General features: G+C 40.8%; 1 protein-coding gene across 2 annotated transcripts in view; it reads left to right on the top strand.

Annotated features, from left to right (window-relative positions):
• PTPRT (protein tyrosine phosphatase receptor type T) overlaps positions 1-18,348 on the top strand; it is a 453,762-nt gene that overhangs the window by 413,929 nt on the left and 21,485 nt on the right. For both annotated transcript variants that reach the window (XM_040608979.1, XM_040608978.1), the window contains 4 exons: positions 2,302-2,489; positions 8,489-8,576; positions 16,335-16,411; positions 17,296-17,332. In XM_040608979.1, coding sequence (XP_040464913.1) covers positions 2,302-2,489; positions 8,489-8,576; positions 16,335-16,411; positions 17,296-17,332 — 390 coding nt within the window. The remainder of the gene's footprint in view (positions 1-2,301; positions 2,490-8,488; positions 8,577-16,334; positions 16,412-17,295; positions 17,333-18,348) is intronic.

Genomic DNA, 18,348 nt, shown 5'->3' with positions numbered 1-18,348 from the left:
GGAAAGGAGGGGACACCACTTTCCTGCCTTTCACCCCTCCCTCTGATACTTCTCTCTGAGAAGAGAGCCAAGTATATTAGAATTAAAAGATGTGATGAAGAGAGAAATTCCTAATTGCCACTAAGGGGCTGACTGATCTGAGCTACGTTTTACAAGTAGCCTGTGCTCTGCATGTGCCCTTACCCTATTAGCGCTAGAACCGCACATTAGTTTTAAGACTCCCTCTCGAATAGGGATATCGTAATGTTTTTTAATTGGGGCTGATAAAAATGTGACATTACTTGCAGGTTCCTCAGAGAAGCCAATTGTGAAATTGGGTTTGTATTAAACCTAATGATGGAAAATTAAGCATAGTACGTCTGTCGGAAATGGTCCGCGATAAAAATCTTCTCCTCTCCATTACAGGAGGTTAATAGGGAATAGGGGAGGAAAGATGCACTGGGAAAGCGAATCCAGCTAGGGGAATTAATAAGCCTTGAAATTCCCTCTGTTCAGAGTTCTCACACTGTCATTAGTCGGAGCATTAGGGATGATTATACAAATGCTTTGGATGTTACTCTTCCTTAAATCCCAAATTTATTCACATTCTGTATGTGAACATTGCTTCACCAGGGCCATAGCTCTGTAAAGCTCTGAGCGTCCTGAGAATGTGACTGTGTTTATGAGCACCTGGGATTCAGAAATCCTTAAACTCTGTAGCCTAATCTTCAGAGCAGATGATGGCTTTGTGCTAATTTGTTTCAGAGGAAGCAGGACGCATTCAGCATCTCTGGTATTTCATCCACCAGACTTATTTATCTCACACTGGAGATCAACTTTCCCCTGCAGCAGTGTCCGCTGCTGGCAGTCCTTTCTCCTAGTCGTGGAGCTTCAAAACAGAGCATTTGCCTGTCTTGATATCTTTCCCCTAATGTAACAGTAAAGCAGATAAAGCATTATTTGTCGTGTTTTGTCATGCTGTTGTTTTGCCAGCTGCTGAGAAGGCAGTCTAATGCCCTCATCTGTCTGCTCCTACCCACCTTCGCAATGAGGGACACAGCAGAGAGACTGGCTGCTCCTGATCAAAACTCCACGGCGATTTCTCAAGGATAGCAATGTTTACAATAGCATTTTGGCCATATTTCTGCCTCACAAAATTCACCCTGAAATTGCAATTTGATTTATTTATTCTTTATCCTTTCAAAACCAGGACTGTAGTATTGCTGACAAGGGATGGTATTTAGGCTCTTTGTCAGTAAGCTTACCATAAGAAACAAGCCCTGTGTATGCAATCTTAAGGGTTTTTTATGAACAATGTGAGGGAGATATGTTTTCTGTTGGCTAATAGATTGGTTTGAGGTAAGAGCAGAAAAAATTGATGCAGACTGTTAAAGGCTTGTATGTGCAAAAAAACCCAAGGATCTCAGATGCCTGTAATCATAGGAAAAACCAATGGTTTATCTGGCCAACTATTTATATTTGGTCAACTCTGGTAGGTAAGAAACTGAACTTTTCATTTAATTTGAATTTCTGTTGTTAAATATTATGATGGTGAACTGTTTGGTTATTGAGCTCAGCAGAAATATTTTGTTTTCTATATAGAGTTTTGCTGGGGATAGAAGAGGTTGCAATTCTATCTGCATAGCGATACAGATTTTTTTGAAATCAATTTCTTTCAAAAAGAAACTTTTTCTGTTAAGTTTATGTATCTGAAATTTAAATTTCTGCATGCAAGATAACTATATGCTGGTTTATTATTTCTGATAATATTACATCATTGTAATTGACCTGTAAATTTTAGGCCTGAACTAGCAGAGCAGTTTAATTTGCCTCCAACATTCCGGCTGACTGATTTGAAATGCTAATTATTTGTTTACTATTAACTTGGGCCCCTTCCAGTTATCTCATGTTGTACACCCCAAATCCCACTTGACTATCTTGCTCATCTGTATGTATCTTTCAGTCATGTTCTTTGCAGGTTTATGAAGAAAGGTATGTAAATTGATTGGAGTCGTTATGCGGAGTTCACCCTTACTAAATGTGCTACTTAGCTCTACGTGCTGGATCCTCATTAGCCTGGTTGGCTATTTGCTCTGTTCCTATCTCATTGGGTTTGTCTCCTTGACACAAAAAAATACTGGAGTGTCGTTTAGTCTTTTAGGCAGCCGTAGACAAGTGTGTGATTCCTACTTATTTCTTTACTTTCTTTTGCCTGCACCAACCTATGGGGTGGTGGAGAAGCAAAGAAACAAACGGAGCAAGAATGAGAACGGAAATACCAGATAGGTGAAAGCTTGTTTTGCCTCCCTGTCTTTAAAACAGACAGTAGCCATGGAGAGATGACCCAGCCAACCCTGACTATCCAGACCCATCCGTACCGGAGCTGCGAGCCGGTGGAAATGTCCTACCCCCGGGGGCAGTTCCAGCCAGCCATCCGAGTGGCCGACCTGCTGCAGCACATCACCCAGATGAAGCGAGGACAGGGCTATGGATTTAAAGAGGAGTATGAGGTGAGAGGAACCTTTGCTCACATGAATGAGAAGTTGCACTCACGAAGGACAGATGCTTGGGAGGGGAGGATATCTGGTTTTCAGAGCTTTTCCCTACTGCACTTGCCCTCTTAATCCTTTCCTTTCTCCATCTCATTTCTGTTTATGAGGGTAGGATTTTACAGTGCTAGCAATCTTTGGTGGCCCTCTAGGTTTTACAATGCTAGCAATCTTGGCCCTCTAGTCCAAAGAAAAGGTGTTTACTACATCAGTAAGATAATGACATTGTGCTCATCCGTTAGCATATGCCCTCTTTCCCATAAAGGGCAGACAGTAAATATTTAACAGGTGCTGGACTCCATGCAGGACTTGAAGTGCCACAGTCCCTTACTTATTGATAAGCTTTCATTGACACTAGCGCAAGCCAGGCTTGAAGAGAAGGAAGGGGGTTTGCTTGAGCTTTTTGGGACCTCCAAATACCATGTAACAATTGATCAAATTAAATCGCAGCATAATGACTTGAATGCAGAATTGTAAAGGCAAAGGCAAGAACCTTGTGTAGCTAAAGTGAAGGTAGGGTTTTCTAGTATGCTCAGAGCTCTGGCTCGGAATATGGTAGGCTGATGTACGCTTTCAACTCCATGAGAAGTGAAGAGTAAGCTGCAAAAATGAAAGCGGCCCTCTTCCTTAACACCTCTTCACCCCAAGCTGGAATGACCAGGGATGAAATCCAGATGATAAGAAGAAACACAACACTGGGGAGGAGTTGGAAGAGGAATATGCATTTACAGCAGAGAGAACAGAAGAGGGAAATAGCATCAAACATATGTGAGACTTTGCTCTAGCAAGTGATAATTATAATGAATGTAGTAAGCTTGCGGGAAGGCAATAAGCAATTAATATGCATAGTGGCCTTAAAACTACTTAAAAATAACATAACAGCTGTGAAAAATAAGTTACTTAATGAAAACAGCTCACTTTTCCACCCTGCAAGTAAGAGTCCATGGGGTTTATATCATTGATGCTGGGTTTTGCTGTAATTGAGAGGCAATCTTTTCCTGATTGTCACCAGGGAGTATTTTTTTTATTCAGATGGCATCAAAGATTGTCATAAAAAATGTTTTTGGTAACTGTATGTTAACCAGGTCTACTCAGTCATGCCCCATGATTGAGCATACTAATTAAACTATCAATATAAAGAGGTCTGTTTAATATTTAGAAAGTAATAATTCTCTTAGGAGATGTACTTAGCCCCCCCCCCCACCCCCGGCTTCAATTTTCCATGAATAGTACCCAAAACTACATTCAGCTCAATTACAGATGCCCTAAGATCTAGTTCTTGATGTTCAAGAAGAAAACAGGTGCTGGCATATATGTAATTTTCTGGCACTGGCATTGGTAATTATCAAAATAGCACATTAGCATGAAAAATGTCAGTGCAACTTTCAGCTCCGCAAGTTCTGCCTTTCCCAGAAAGTGCTATCTACATACGTCTATAATGACGATGACATTATATAGATTTGCATAATTCCTTTCTTTACAAGAAATAGCCTAGAGAATGCCACAAGCTCTCAAATCACATGCGCTGTTCTACCCTTCAATCAGGGGTAATTGCCTGAAGTAGCAGTCATTTTCCATGGTGGAATTTGGTTTCCAGAGCATGGGATGCAGGCAGCATTTCAGCTCCAGATAGCTTTCAGCCACCAAAGGCAGGGAGGATGGCAAGGAGTGCTGTAACTCCTGGAAGGTAGGAGGTTTCAGCTGGCTGAGAGTGGCGTCTCAGACTGGAATCTGGAGGAACACAAAGCTGGGTGGTAATTCACAAAGCTGCAAAACTGGCTTTGCAAAACATTTTGCAGAATTGTTGATAAAATCTTGAAAAAGAATTAGGTGTCTCTTTCAAAATGTGTTTTCATACACTAATATCAGTGTCACCTCCAAATATGTTTTTTCTTCTGAGGAGCTGATTTTCTACTTTGCAAATTGATAGCATAAATTACAGTCTATTTAGTGACATGTTACCAAATAATTTTACTCTCATGAAAAATCACTTTGAACAGAGTGTATCAGTCACACGTGACAATCTTTTATCTCTGTACGTTCTCATCTCCACTGAGTAACCTGGAAATTACATTCAATATTTGTTTAAAGTAGAGCTTCACCTAGACCATTAGAGCCCAGGCAGCACATTTTACTGAGGGCATCTAGAAAAAATGTTTCTGCTGCTTGCACCTCGCACGTAACCCCACCTGAGAGGAAAAGCAGGATGTGGTTGAGTAAGTGGTGTCGCTGCTGGTGTGAAATGGATGATAACAGTGTGCGTGTGTGAGCGTGGGAACCTGTCAGCACTTGCTGTGTGTGTGTTATTTTGGGTCTGCCTGCTGCACCTGAGGCCAGAGCGGGGCTCGGGACCTTTGGGCTGCTGCTTCTGTTTAGCAATAAAACGTGTAGATCACAAAGGAGAAGTGTGTCACTGGCACTGGGTGTAGATGGCAGTGCTGGGGATTAGGCGTAGCTATAAAGGGGGCACGTTTAGATGTCACCTGTTCCTTTTTCAGCACATATCAGCCCTGATTTGTTGTGGGATGCGGGACTAGTCCCGTCGACTTACTGCGAGCACCAATTACTGGCTACGGAGATCATAAGCTTAAGTATACAAACTCATTTCCATTATGATTTAGGATGTTGCTAAAGTATGTTCTCCTGCTGCATTACTGAGACCAGTCAGTTATTTTGGATTTTGTGGCTCCTTCCTCAAGCATCTCAGTAGTGAGGGTCTTCAGTTTATTGAAGTCACCCCTGGATTTAACCCTTTCATTTCTGGCTGGCTACACATCTATCTGGTCAAAAGAATAGAACAAATAGGTTCAGGCTATGATGTGACATTGAAAAACAGTTGAAAGCAGGGTGTTGCTGTGGATGCTGTCCTTGGGCAGTGTTGGCTTAAGGCTTTGCTGTGAACCGGAATGGGATGAACTATTTCTTTTCAGGTGTTTTGAGGGGTTTTTAGCCAAAGCAATTTTTAATCCTAGGTCACAGCAGAGTTGTGGGAACAGTTTTGCCACCACAGCTGAGAAGACAGTGACTGCAGGGAGGGGGCCAGGGCTCTGTGATACACTTTGAGATGAGCGGCGAGGCTTTTAATTGATGTTGTTGCCTTTGGCAGCAGTACTGCAGCATCAGGGTGGATCAGTGCAGATGAATGATTCAAGTTTTTGTATTTAAATTAGAAACAAACACTGAACTAACTAAATGCATCCATTGGAAATTTAAATTGGCTTGCAATAAGCCTCAATGTAATGTGAACACTTTAGTTATGTTTGGGCCGTGGTGCTTAGAAAGCTTGATTGAGACAAAGCTGCCTTTTAGGGATCTATCTTTGTAATTTCAGATAAACAGTAGATCAATTTAGTTTAAAAAGCGTCATTGTAACATACATTCCACTACTGGGAAGATATTTCAGCATAAATTGTACAAAACTTCTCTAAAAGAAGAAAAGTAAGGAATGCCTAAAGATCATGTCCAGATTTTTGAAAATTTCTACCTACTGACTACTGCTAACAAATCAAAGACGGACGGGCGAGTGTTTCCTGTGAAATGCGGGTCAAATACCAATGATCTGTCCTGATTTACCATTGCTGATAATACGGAGAGAAACAGAAATATTAACACTATTTACTACTATAGAGGTACTTCTTGTACAAACAAAACCTGAAGGAACAAAATGTTAGCTATGCTCCTCTTATGCAACCAAATTATAATTGGTATTTTTGCCTTTGTATTTTTTATGCTGTTTCTATTCTTGGTGCCGCGTTTTCAGTGGTCTCACAGAAAAACTACTCATGCTGTACCACCCATGTACGTGCAGTTACTCTGATTTGTTCACCTGGTGTAATCTAAAAGTAGGGGTATGAGGCACACCTCTGCAAAGGCAGTTTGTGTTCCTCACCAGCTCGAGCTGTTCTTCCTTGATTCAGAGGTGGATAGCTCTGTGCAAAGCAGAGATTTCTTTGGTATTGAACAAGATAAAAAACCCTGGACTCCTAAATCTTTGGAGGCTATATCAGGCAAATATAAAAACATCAATTTCGATAGTGAATTTTATGTTCAAATCACATGAAAGGATAGGGTTTGTTGAAAAGGGATTTATTGGACCTGAATGTATTTTCTTTGGCCAAGAGAGCGTCTCCCACATGGAAGTCATATTTTTATTTTTTTCTTTTCAAATAGCTATGATTAGATGTCTAATGACTGTTGCTATTCTCTGGTCAATCTGATGTAATCTTACATTAGTGGAAAAATAAGGCATCTTTTTCCTCAGTCTTTGAAGATGAAAATGAACCTTCCTTACCTCTTTTCTTTTACTCGGGGATTTTTTTGTTGTGTGTGGGTTTGTTGGTTGGGTTTGGTTTTTTGTTTTGTTTTGGTTTTTTTTTCTCAGGAGATGAGCTGCTATTTGGAAACAGCTGTCTGTAAAGGAAGTATATGTGTGATCAAAGCCTTCGCCAATTACAGAGTTATTACTCTTTCTCCTGGGCTTTTGAATCAGAACTCGCTGTCCCTGTCTTTTGTCAGCGATGCTCGTGGCAGTACTGCAGTGCCTGACATTTTCTGTCCTGGAACCCCTTTGGGGGAAATGCACAACGATCGGGTCTGCCGAGGGTTTGCTCATATTAAGTTTAATTGTAATGTCAGTGTTGTAGATCCTCATAATTGTGTGTCTCTGCTATTGCATTCAGGCACTGTAATAGACCTGGATGGCTTGTGAAGATGAATATAAATTCATTTTCTAGCACAGCTGTGTCAAAGTACCTGCTGCTTGCTAAGGCAGATACGATTCTACAGTGATTGCAGTATAAAACCCCCATAATTCCCTAGGGACCATAAATAATACAATTTATAACTTTGCCATTGTTTTTTCGTAATGTAGGATCACGTTAGGGAGTAGATCTTGGGGGAGGCAGATGGACAGAGGCAATCTGGTGGGAGCTGCTGCTCTCCTTGGCTGGGTTCTCAGCACAGGTCGAGGCTGGGCTGGCTGCAGCTGGTGGCACCCGTTTGCCGCTGGTGGCTTTCTGCCCCGCTGTGGTGCCGGCCGTACCCAGAAAGCTGGTGCCGCTGTTGTGCTGGCAGAAAGCACTGCTGTGCCTGCTGCTTTGGGCTGCCTGCACTGACATCCCCGACCCCCCTGAGACAGGGAGAGGGATCGTCCTGCTTACAGGCACCCGAGCCACCTTCCGAGGAAGGCATGGGGGTCCACCAGCCGGACCCCCTGCCAGCTGCCATTTTCCTGGCTCTGCCATTGAGGGTCCTCCCTGGATGTGTCTCAAGGGGAAAGCGGCTCATCTGAGTGTGCTTAGCCCAGCAGGAGGGCCAGGCTACGGGGCAGGGTACCACCGTGTCCTGCCAGCTTCCTTACCCCAGCCTTTCTCAACTAAAAGAGCAGATTTTAGGAAAATGACTGTTTATTTTCATGCTTCAGGAGCAGGTTTTGCCTCCTTTTGCCTCTTTTCCATACACATGAGCTAAACCCCTGAGCTTTACTTTTCCCCGAAGAAAACCACTTGGTGATTTGTACTGCATCACCCCATTATTAATATAGAAATAGGTGAAACCACTGTATCTGTTTTCAGCTTAAATATGCAAGACTGAGCGGTATGTTTCAGCCATCTGGGTTTTTTAAGAGTGTATATACCTGGAACTCCACAAACCCTGCTCTACAGGGAAAACGAGGTTAACCTGTGACTGTGCAGCCAGCAACAAATTCCCCTGATCCTTTTAGATCTGAAGTGGCAGGAGGAAAATGATTCTTCACTAGCAGAAGCCAAGAGATGCAAATGGTCTGCACCGAGCTCTGCTTTTTGCATTAGTGGATGTTGCCCTTTCCTCAAGAACAGCTGTTTGCTTGGTTGACTGCTGAATTATGCAGCATCTTTATTTTTGCCCAGTTCAGTCTTCTTAATCCACCTGAAGGCATTGGCCACGTTTTTATAAACACTCCACTATTGTTTATTTTGCAGGCGCTACCTGAGGGGCAGACAGCATCCTGGGATACGGCCAAGGAAGATGAAAACCGCAATAAGAACAGATACGGAAACATAATCTCCTGTAGGTGTAAATTCACATTAAACTGAGCTTTCTGTAAGATTTTATATGTATCCTGTGGAAAAGGGTGTGTTTGAGAATCTCACTAAACGTTGGTTTAAAGTGCTGATCATTCAGTAGTTCAATCTGTTGGTTACAGGCTATGTTTCTATGATATTTTTTTATTATTATTTTATGGGGTTTTTCACTGTTTTACGTAAAGTCATTGCATGACTTCACTCTTTTTTACACATTTTCTACTTGCCTAGCTTTGTGCTTAGTGTTTGTAATTTGAGGGCTAAATCCTTTTGTCAGATTTTCGCAGTGGGTGATGATGCCCATTTTCTGTCTATTTTTACTACATAATCCAGAGCTTTCAGTGCCACGAATGGGAGCACAAAAGGAGATGCAGCTATATCCGATTTTTAGACGTGGATCAGAGATCAGATTTTCTCCTTCCTTGTGGTCAGTAACCAGTGGAGCAGTTGCTGCTTGTCCCCAGAGAGCTGGTTTGATGTGAGGGACAAGCTTAGCTTCTGCCTCAGAATCACAATAAGGCAGCTGAAATTGGACTAAAGCTTCTTAGTTCTACTTCTTTCAGTAACCAGTTACTGTTGATGTTATAGGAATATTGATGCATCAGAGAACTGCAGGGCAGTGAAGGACTCTTATAAAACCATTTAGGTCAGCTTTATTCTCCAAGTCAGGACCATATTCACCTCTGTCACTTTTATCAGATATTTGTGAAGCCTTTCCTAACGATCTCCAAAGCTGAGCTTTCCGCAAGCTCTCCAAGGCAGCTTACCCCACCGTTTCGTTATTCCTTATGATGACTGGGGAGAGGAGGTGTGAGAAGGAATTCTTTTTAAGGGCTGCTGAGCAGCATCAAGTTGGAGAAGCCAGGCCTGAGACCATCTGAACAAGAAATAAGAATATACATGAATGTGCCACAGATTTTCATGACTGGGTAAATCTATAGAACTCTGTAAGAGCAAAATTAAGTCACGCCGAGTGATACATTTAGTACTGCATTTTTTCTCAGGTTAAATATGTATTTCCTGGAGAACAGACGTTAATAAAGAATTAAACAAAAAAACCTTGGCCACAAAGAAAGATCATCTCACACATAACTACTCCTCTCTTTCTTTTAATTCTTGAAAGAAATGATTCATGTACCAGTTTGAGGGGAACGGCATAGAACAGCTCAGTTCAGGGACCATACGGTAAAGATGAAGAAATGTGGAAATGAAGATCAGAACTTTGTGAGCCCTGATCTGATCCCACTTCTACTGCTGGCTTTCTGTGTTGGTTGTGAGCAGGTCACTAGTTCTATCTGTCTTCGTTTCTCCATGTAGAAAATAGAAAGGATAGTACTGGACTTTTACAGTTGGCGAGAACATCGTCTCCCTGAACTTCAGCTTCCTATGAGCTCCACTTCTGTAGCTTTCCTGAATTCTAGTGCCGGAGATATACCTCAAGACTGGGGTTCAATTTACCTGTTTATACGATTAGCTTAGATTAAATTGGTTAATTGCTCTAAGTCAGATGAATCATCCGGATAAGAAATGCACGCTACATTAATGATGGAAGTGCCATAGAATGATATAAAGAAGGAAATGTGAAAGACTCTTTGTTCCTCTGTGTGATTTTGAGGAAGCAGTTTGTGTAATGTAAAAGTGGAGATGAAAAGAGACGAGACTATGCAACGGACACCATGTAATTTCTCTTGAAGGTGGTCACAAAGAAAACATTGAATTCCAAGTGAAATATGAGAAGAAATTAAGGAAGCAAAATCAAGGAAGATAAATGGGGAGTTATGTGAAGGGAAGGTATTCACAAAGATGAATTGTTATCTAACGAAGAGTGATGTTAGCCTTTTAGCTATAAATATAAATACAGTAGCAGAACAGATAGGAGGAGATGCACTTGAAAAGGGGAATGCAAATTGTAATCAAAGCTAAGGAAGAGCTATCTGCACGGTATGAGACATCAGAAAAGAAGCTCAAGTTTGAGGACTGTTGGGAAAGATTTCAGAATGAGGTTGAGAGAGTGGGAAGGGATGGATTAAGAAAGAAAGGCAGTGAAAGAGGAAGATTGCAGAAGAGTTGAAGAGAATTAACAAAGTTGAGTGGGTTTTCTTCACTTCAGATGTATATCAGAACAAAGATTCTGAGGAGGAGACAACAGCTCTTCTAAAAGATAGCAAGGAGAATTTAGTAATGAGCAATAAAGAGTGATAAAATGCAGTTAAATCCTTGCTTCATTTTGAAGAGGCTAGGGAGAAGGAAGGGAGGATTCCTAAGGAAGGAGCATGTCATTCATCAGACATTTTCTAAAACCACTGGGAAATTACCGGTAGTGTCGCTGGCTAAGCCTTGAGCCAGACCCTACTGATGGGCAACGTCAGGCAACTTTCCTGAGTAAAGGCAACAACAGGATCCAGAGTAAAGAACTGATAGCAGAGCTGAGAACAGCAGTAGTTCCCTCTAGGCAGATCATGAAAAGGAATTGTGCTCCGTGGGTACAAACTGTGCGAAAGCCTGAGCAGAGCTGGGGGGTGGAAAACGATCACACCCTTAGCTGCTTTGTTGTGCTAGAATTGTAATTGCTGGTAAAACCCAGAGCATGTACTGATTGCTCCTACCAGTTTATTTTGTAAAAGGCTGCAGATAGCAATTAACCTGATTTATTTAACCACAGTTGCCATTTCATCACTCCTGGAACAAGATATCCCATGCCTTTTGGGGAGTGAATTGAAAAGTCAGGTTTTGATCTAACTTTTGTAACTGCTTCAGAGACTTTTGTTAAAACATGGGTTTGTAAGCTCTTGCAATAAGTAGCGTTGCTCAGTGAATCACAGCAGATTAGATCTTGTCTTTATGGCCTTCTGGGTAATAGTACACTTACAGGACTGTTTTACTCGGCTCACTGCTTTCCCAGGGCTGTATTAACATCGTGCCTGTATGAAAACCGAGATCTTACTGCCAGCCCCAACATCTGTTGTTCTTATATTTGCAAACCAAAACTGCAGACGAAGCTGATCTGTTCATGGAGAGGAGATGCAAGGAGAGCTCTATTAAACCCCAGCTTTTCAGGGTTCCCTTCAATCTGCAGCACAGGTATATTTTTTGGAGAAAAGGCAAAAACTAGTGGGCTTAGGGTCTGTATGAGCACAGAAATCCGCTGGTGAGCGTGGGAAGATGCCCTGCAACTGCACAGATTTGCTGTGCTGGAGGAAGCTGCCCTACTCAAACTTTTTTTTATATCGGCAGAGTCCATGAGCTTTGCTCCTGCACTTTGGGTATAAAAGCTGTAAACACAAGGACAGTTGTGGAGATGCAAGGGTTTTCTTTGTGGGGAAAGGGTAGGTAGTGAATCCATTTGTGTGCTGAAGCAAAATTATTTAATGTGCTTTAGGGCCTAGATATTGAGGTCTTCAAAGTGCATCAGCAAGTGGTTGTTAGGGGAGGGATGTTGAGCTGAACCCATTACTGAGAAGAGAAAACATCCAGAAGCTATATGGGACCTTTGTGTCTATTCTATTTCTCCCCGTCTTGTCCGGATTTAGACCCATTACATTGTAAGACTAAAAACTCTCAGATGAGAGCTGAGACATAAAGACACGAGGGTTGTTTTGCTTTGCCTTGCAGAGGGGCACTTTCTTTTCCTTTCTTTTCTCCTCCTGAGTGTATTATTAGAGGAGGAGGTCAGCACTGACAGGAGTGCTCATCCTGGTGCTACTTTGGACACATCCCCCACCTGCAGTGAAGCATCTTCCCACTTATGCACCACGGTTGTAAAGTCTTGTAATGGTCCATTAAAAACTGTTGAGTTAATGACAAAAGACAGTAAAGAAATCTGCTGCATTTCCTTTGTGCTCTGAATACCATATGCTTTGGGCTGGAAGACTGCGAATTAATCAGAGAATTTTGTGGTGGAAAAGGTGAACAACAGAGAGAGATTAACGGAGCTTTCAGCTGAAGCACAGGTGGAGAGCACTTCTCGGCCACAGACAGCGATAACGCATAGAATTAAAAAAACCCACATGTCAGTATTGGATTTAGCAAAGAAGACTTTTCATCTTCCAAGTGTTTTTGTTCCATGGTTTCTTCCGTGGTGCCAGAATTCTTGCTTGTCTGTGAAAAGTCCACAGTATGTGATCCTGAGGTGATGGGACATATCACACCTTGCTGTTAAGCAGTTCTCAAGGCACAGTCCATGATCAGTGGGGATAGAAAGAGGACGACAGTGGGTCCTTGAAAAGGCAAATCATCCTTTTGTACCAGAACTGGGTTGAATCTTTTAAAAAGTTGTCTGTGATTTTCCATTGACTATGCGGGAAACATTGACAGCCAGTTTAGACTAGCTACGTAATATTTAGATGGCGAAAGTTCTGTGAGATTAATGCAGTGCTGGTGACAAAATAAGATGTGGAAAAATTGCAATGATATTTCAAATGATCACTAATGGGAATTTTGACAGAAGTTTGAAATGATAACATTTTTGCACTAAAATGGAAGCACAGTACTTTTTGGTGAAATTCTTGTCATTTTTGAAATCTGTTTTAAGACCAATTTTCATTCAAAGTACTCTTCATTACCAATTCAGAGTTCTGCTAACTTACATACAGACTATAGTAAACAAGGAGAAATAAAATCATTTATACATTTATTAAAATTTATTTCTATGTTTTGCAGTTCTGAATGTTACTGACATACAGTTTCATTCTGTTTCTCCCTCCATTTTTAGTTTCTTATAATCCATTCCTAACACATGGTGATACGATGTCTGATAGGTCTACAGAAGAGTTGGGCAACACGTTCATTTCAGTGTGCCAAATATGTAGCTGCCTTGGCTAGTGTAGTCCAGGGGATAGGGTGCAGAATCGGAAATAAATGTTAACCATTGAGAGAAGATATCATGCTGTTCTTTAAAAAGTTATTTAAAATTTGTAGATGAAAAAAACTTAAGTGCAAGATTGTTGCTGCTAATAACATAATAAATTGCATTGGGTTTTGCCCCCTCTCAATTAAAAAAAAAAGCCAAATCCCAAATTTTGGAGGGAAAAGGGGGATTTATAAGGTAAGTTACTTCATGAACTTTTATCCAGACTGTGCTCGTGAACTTATGAACAAAATTAAAGACACCTTTAAGGCATTGTTAATATTTTGTGTGTTTACCATATACACAGATGTGTGTGTTGTTTTTTTTTTTCCTGCTGCACTGTTCACATTTATAAGAGAAATACATCTTTCACAGGAATTAATCTCATTTTTGTAAAATATGCAATGAAATATTTTGAATTCTGTCCTCCTGAAGCAAAGTTCAGCTAAAAGTACTTTTTATTCAGTCCCAAAATATAATTGGACCTAAACCTGAATGTCTCCTTTTTTAAAAAAAATGTTTCATTTCCAATGATCATTTCTTCATCCTTTACTGTTTTTCACAGATAGAATAACCATATTTGACTTAAAGCAAAAAAAAAAAAACCCAACAACCAAAACTAGAGAGCATCTTTTCTTTATCCGTAATTGTCTTAAATCTGTAGACTTCTCCTGCCATCTCCTTCTCAGGTCTTTCCCACCTAGCTTCCTCAGGAGGTGTTCAGCCTGTCTGTTTTAAGTTTTTAACTAAAGCGTGGCTCAAAGAGCTGAAACTTAATTTGGGGGTTTGGTTCTATGAAATGAAGAGAGGCAGATTCTTCCTTGAGGGCTAGTCACAGCACTTCAGCGACACTCCGTGCACAGACAGTGTCTTTGTCCCACTTAAAAAATCAACCTGAGATTCTTTTCACTTGTCATCAGGGTCATTTTTGATCTTTCTGCTTTTTAGTTCTATTGTTGCACTAAGTTAAGACTTCATAACGTTATTATATCATGGCATCACAAGAGGAGTTAGTAAATGTTCCCTTCCCAACCATTCGCTCTAGGGAGGGGGGTTCTTTGCTTTTGTTCTGTGTGATTCTTAACTAGCTTAGTTTGCTGCCTTGAATTTCAAGTGTGAAATTGTCTGCGGGAGTTTTTGTGTATTTCATCTACGTGTCCGGTTTAATCAGCTCTTTGTCTGTCTTTGTGAATTGCTTTAAGTATAAATTCTTTTGTTGTCTGTCTACCCACATGATTTACTGCAACTCCTAGTGCAGTTGCCTTGAGCGCAGGTAATTGTCTAGAGCTGGGAACGACATCAGCGCTCTGAGAAATATACCTACTTCCACTGCGTCTACAAAGGTTATATTTATTAATACAAATATAACAGAGCTTTTGATTGATTCACCTGCATAACCTTTTCTGAATGCAAATACAGTATTTGATAAATGCAGCAATGTGGTTGTATTTTTTGTGTGTGAAAATCTCACCCAAAGAATGCAAAGAATATGAGAATCATTCCTTTATATAACCCAATGAGTGTTTAATATATATCCAAATCTTGGATTTCAGAACTGTGTGCACATCTGTCATTACAATTATCTGTTTCTACATTTAATTGTCATGACTAAACCCCTTTTTGACTGCAGAATCACACCTCATATTTTTATGTTTCATTGCTATGATTCTTTTTAATTGAATGTAAAACATACTTAGGCTCGTATTTCACTAAGTGCTTCTAAACATCAATGTTTAACTGACCAAGGCCTATGGTCTATACAGCTGGTAGAGGGGAAATAAATTTAATGGACTCGATATTATACTACTTTTAAAAAATCCTTTAAAAATGAGCCCGGCATGGCCAGCAGTGACCTCTGTAACCCAGTAGCCTTTGCCAAGCAACTGGCCCTTAAGTAGCAGTTCTGCAATGAATCGCACGCCAGTGCTGGGATTGCCAGACCAGATCAGACCAACAGCCCAGCTCGCACCGTATCTCCTGTGACAGAGCCCAGCACCAGTTGTTCCAGGGAAAGATCAAAATATTCCCTTGGTGGAACATCATGACATAATCTGCCTGCTGGGGTAGTTCCTTTATGCATTGAGCTGTAGAGCATGCTGGGAGATGAAAAGATTGATATCTAGTATATTATTGCCTTATTTAAAGTAACTTTGAACATCCTCAAAAACATGAATGTTTCTAATTTGGGGGGGAAGGTGTTTCAGGTTTTTTTTGTGTTGTGTTTTTTTTTGTTTTTTTGTTTTGTTTTTTTTTAGCACTGCCTCGATGCCGTTTTGCTGCCGAGTTCCGTGGGCTGGGTAAAGGAAAAGTGCTTTGATTTCCTTCAGTGTTTCCTTTTAGATTTCTGGGTCACCCCTTTTCTGACTTGCAGGATTTCATTTGCTGGTTTACCCTCCTTAATTTCTTATACCTCTGTCATATTTTTATCCTGATCTTGACAGTTTTAGCTCTTGCCTCAGTTTCCATAGACCAGATTAAGCCAGGGAGGCTGTTACTTCCAAGCATGAAGATGGCTTTTGTCATGGATATACATCTTGAAAAGATCTGTCCCAAGACCCCAAACCAAGCAACAATTGTGGTCTGTCTAAAAGCTCTATAAGGATTATGGTGACAGCTGGGAATTTAATGAACACAGAGTATGAATGAACACTAAGCTAAGGATCTAAATGTTATATCTTAAACACAAGAGAAAAGGCTTGTAGGAACAGGAATACCTGTGATATCCCTTTTTTTTGTTGTTTGGGGGGGGGGGGTGGGGTTGTGTGTTTTTGTTTGGTTTTTTTTGTTTTGTTATTGTAAGTATTCAATTACCCACTTGCAGGAATCACCGGATAAAATAAAATACTTGGAAACTCCTCTTTATCGTTACTGTCACTTTTTTTTCTTTCCTTCTTTCAGATGATCATTCAAGAGTGAGATTGCAACTGCTGGATGGGGACCCTCACTCTGACTACATAAACGCCAATTACATAGACGTAAGGCTCCTGGACATTCCCCCTATGACAAACACTCCTGCTGACAAGTCTGCTTATGAATTTGGTGCATCTGACATATGGACAGACTGGTGATCTGACATGAGTGACAGCTGAACATTATATAAACACCGTGTTGTGACAGGGAGAAGGTTCTCGGTCTCAGTTTATTCTGTCTGACCAATCTGGACAGATGGAGATTTCCTGTATTTGACAGATCCACCAACAGAACTGGAATGTGTGCTAAACGATGTATGCAGAAATCAATATCAGCCCTTTGCAATAGCATTAAGATATCTGAGACGTATCTACTTCTTACAAAGTTGTAGTGCAGAAGGCATGTAAATAGATTGAAATTTATTTTTTTTAGTGTTGTAAAATAACATTCTAAAAGCAGCCTCCCTTCTACACAGGGAATGATCAAATGAGCATGTGTTTCTTGTATGCATCTTTGAAACATTAGGGGCATGACAGTGTTCACAAGAGTTTCGTTAAATGATGAAAAATACACCTAATAAAGTTACATGAGACTGATCCACAGCATTTTCATACAGATGCACATGCATACCTTTTTTTTCAGACAAGAAAGTGCAGCTTTCAGAGTTGTCCACAGCTTAGTTATAGGATTGTGTTTTCCCGAAGAAATCATAACTATCCTAATCCTGTTTTCTCTTTGGCATAATGAGATCTTATCATTCAGCCTGAGTGAGATACCATCACTCCAGACCTCATCGGGCAACATAGTTGCCTGTCTTCATTCATTCAATAACCAGTGTTAGCACACTGTTAAGAGTGCAGCAGTTGTTGGTACCTGGAGGGTATAAAATACATGGTGTGCTTTGTCTCAACTGTGATCTCGCAGTGTCACATATTTTCTTTTCTTCCAGGGTTACCACCGGCCTCGCCATTACATTGCAACTCAAGGCAAGTTCATTCTTGTATGTCTCTATAGTTGTAAAACCACTGCTGTTTTAAACTGTTGTAAGAGCTGTTTATAAAGTGACGTCTTCTATTTTGGGGAACATCTGAAAACTTGGTAAGAGGTAAGAAGGGAAGGGTACAGGATGTTCCAAGATCTTTAAGGCACTCAAATGCAAAACCTCAGCTACAGGAATAAAAAATGCTACAGACTTAGAGGTGGCAGTACAATCTAGAATGTGTCCTTTGTGCATCAAGTATGAGATTAGGACTAAAATGGACTTTATGGATCTTGGATTTACCTTCTGGAGTGAAATTGCTTGAGGAGGGCGGTATGAATAAACCTGTGACTGATGAACTTTCAGTTACCATGAACTGGTAGGAAATGCATTTGAACACCACCTTCTGTAAGGTAGTTGATGAGTTTCTTAAGCCAGGGAGGAGAAGAAAAAAAAAAAGAAAAAACACAATTAAATGCTGAGAGTTAGATGAAAAACCACCTTAGTCCTGTTCTTTACAACAGGGTGCTGTTTTCCTGCATCACTGGCCAAACTCTTATGCCATGACAGCTTCCTCTACCATTACTTGTCCTCATTTTTTGTGCCTACCTTACCTGCACATGGGATGTTCACACACATGACTCTATTCTTAAATTCTGCTTTGTGACTTCACTGCTGGCTTGTCCCTGTTTAGAAGAGTAAAGAAACATGTTAGAGTAGAACTGGCATTTGAGGATGTGTAGGTAAAGGGAATGCAGCAAGGCAGAGAACGTGGAGGTTGGGCAGAGTGGGTGGAAGGAACCCATGGGAGGATCTCATTGACACTGTAGAAGAGAGGAAGGAAACAAGGTCAGAGACAGGCTGTAGGCTAACAAACCTCTTGTGAGCACTGGCTGTTTGGCTGCTGGAACCTGAAATATTTCTCTATAGGGGAACTTCAGACTCAATGTTTCCTTCTTCCTTTGTAATTAATAAATAAAGTGTGTGGAGGAATTTTAGTGGTGCATGAGGTACAAATTTTGA

Source organism: Falco naumanni, chromosome 10 (genome assembly GCF_017639655.2).
Source record: "Falco naumanni isolate bFalNau1 chromosome 10, bFalNau1.pat, whole genome shotgun sequence".
NCBI lineage: Eukaryota > Metazoa > Chordata > Aves > Falconiformes > Falconidae > Falco > Falco naumanni.
This window is presented reverse-complemented; position numbering and strand designations above follow the sequence as displayed.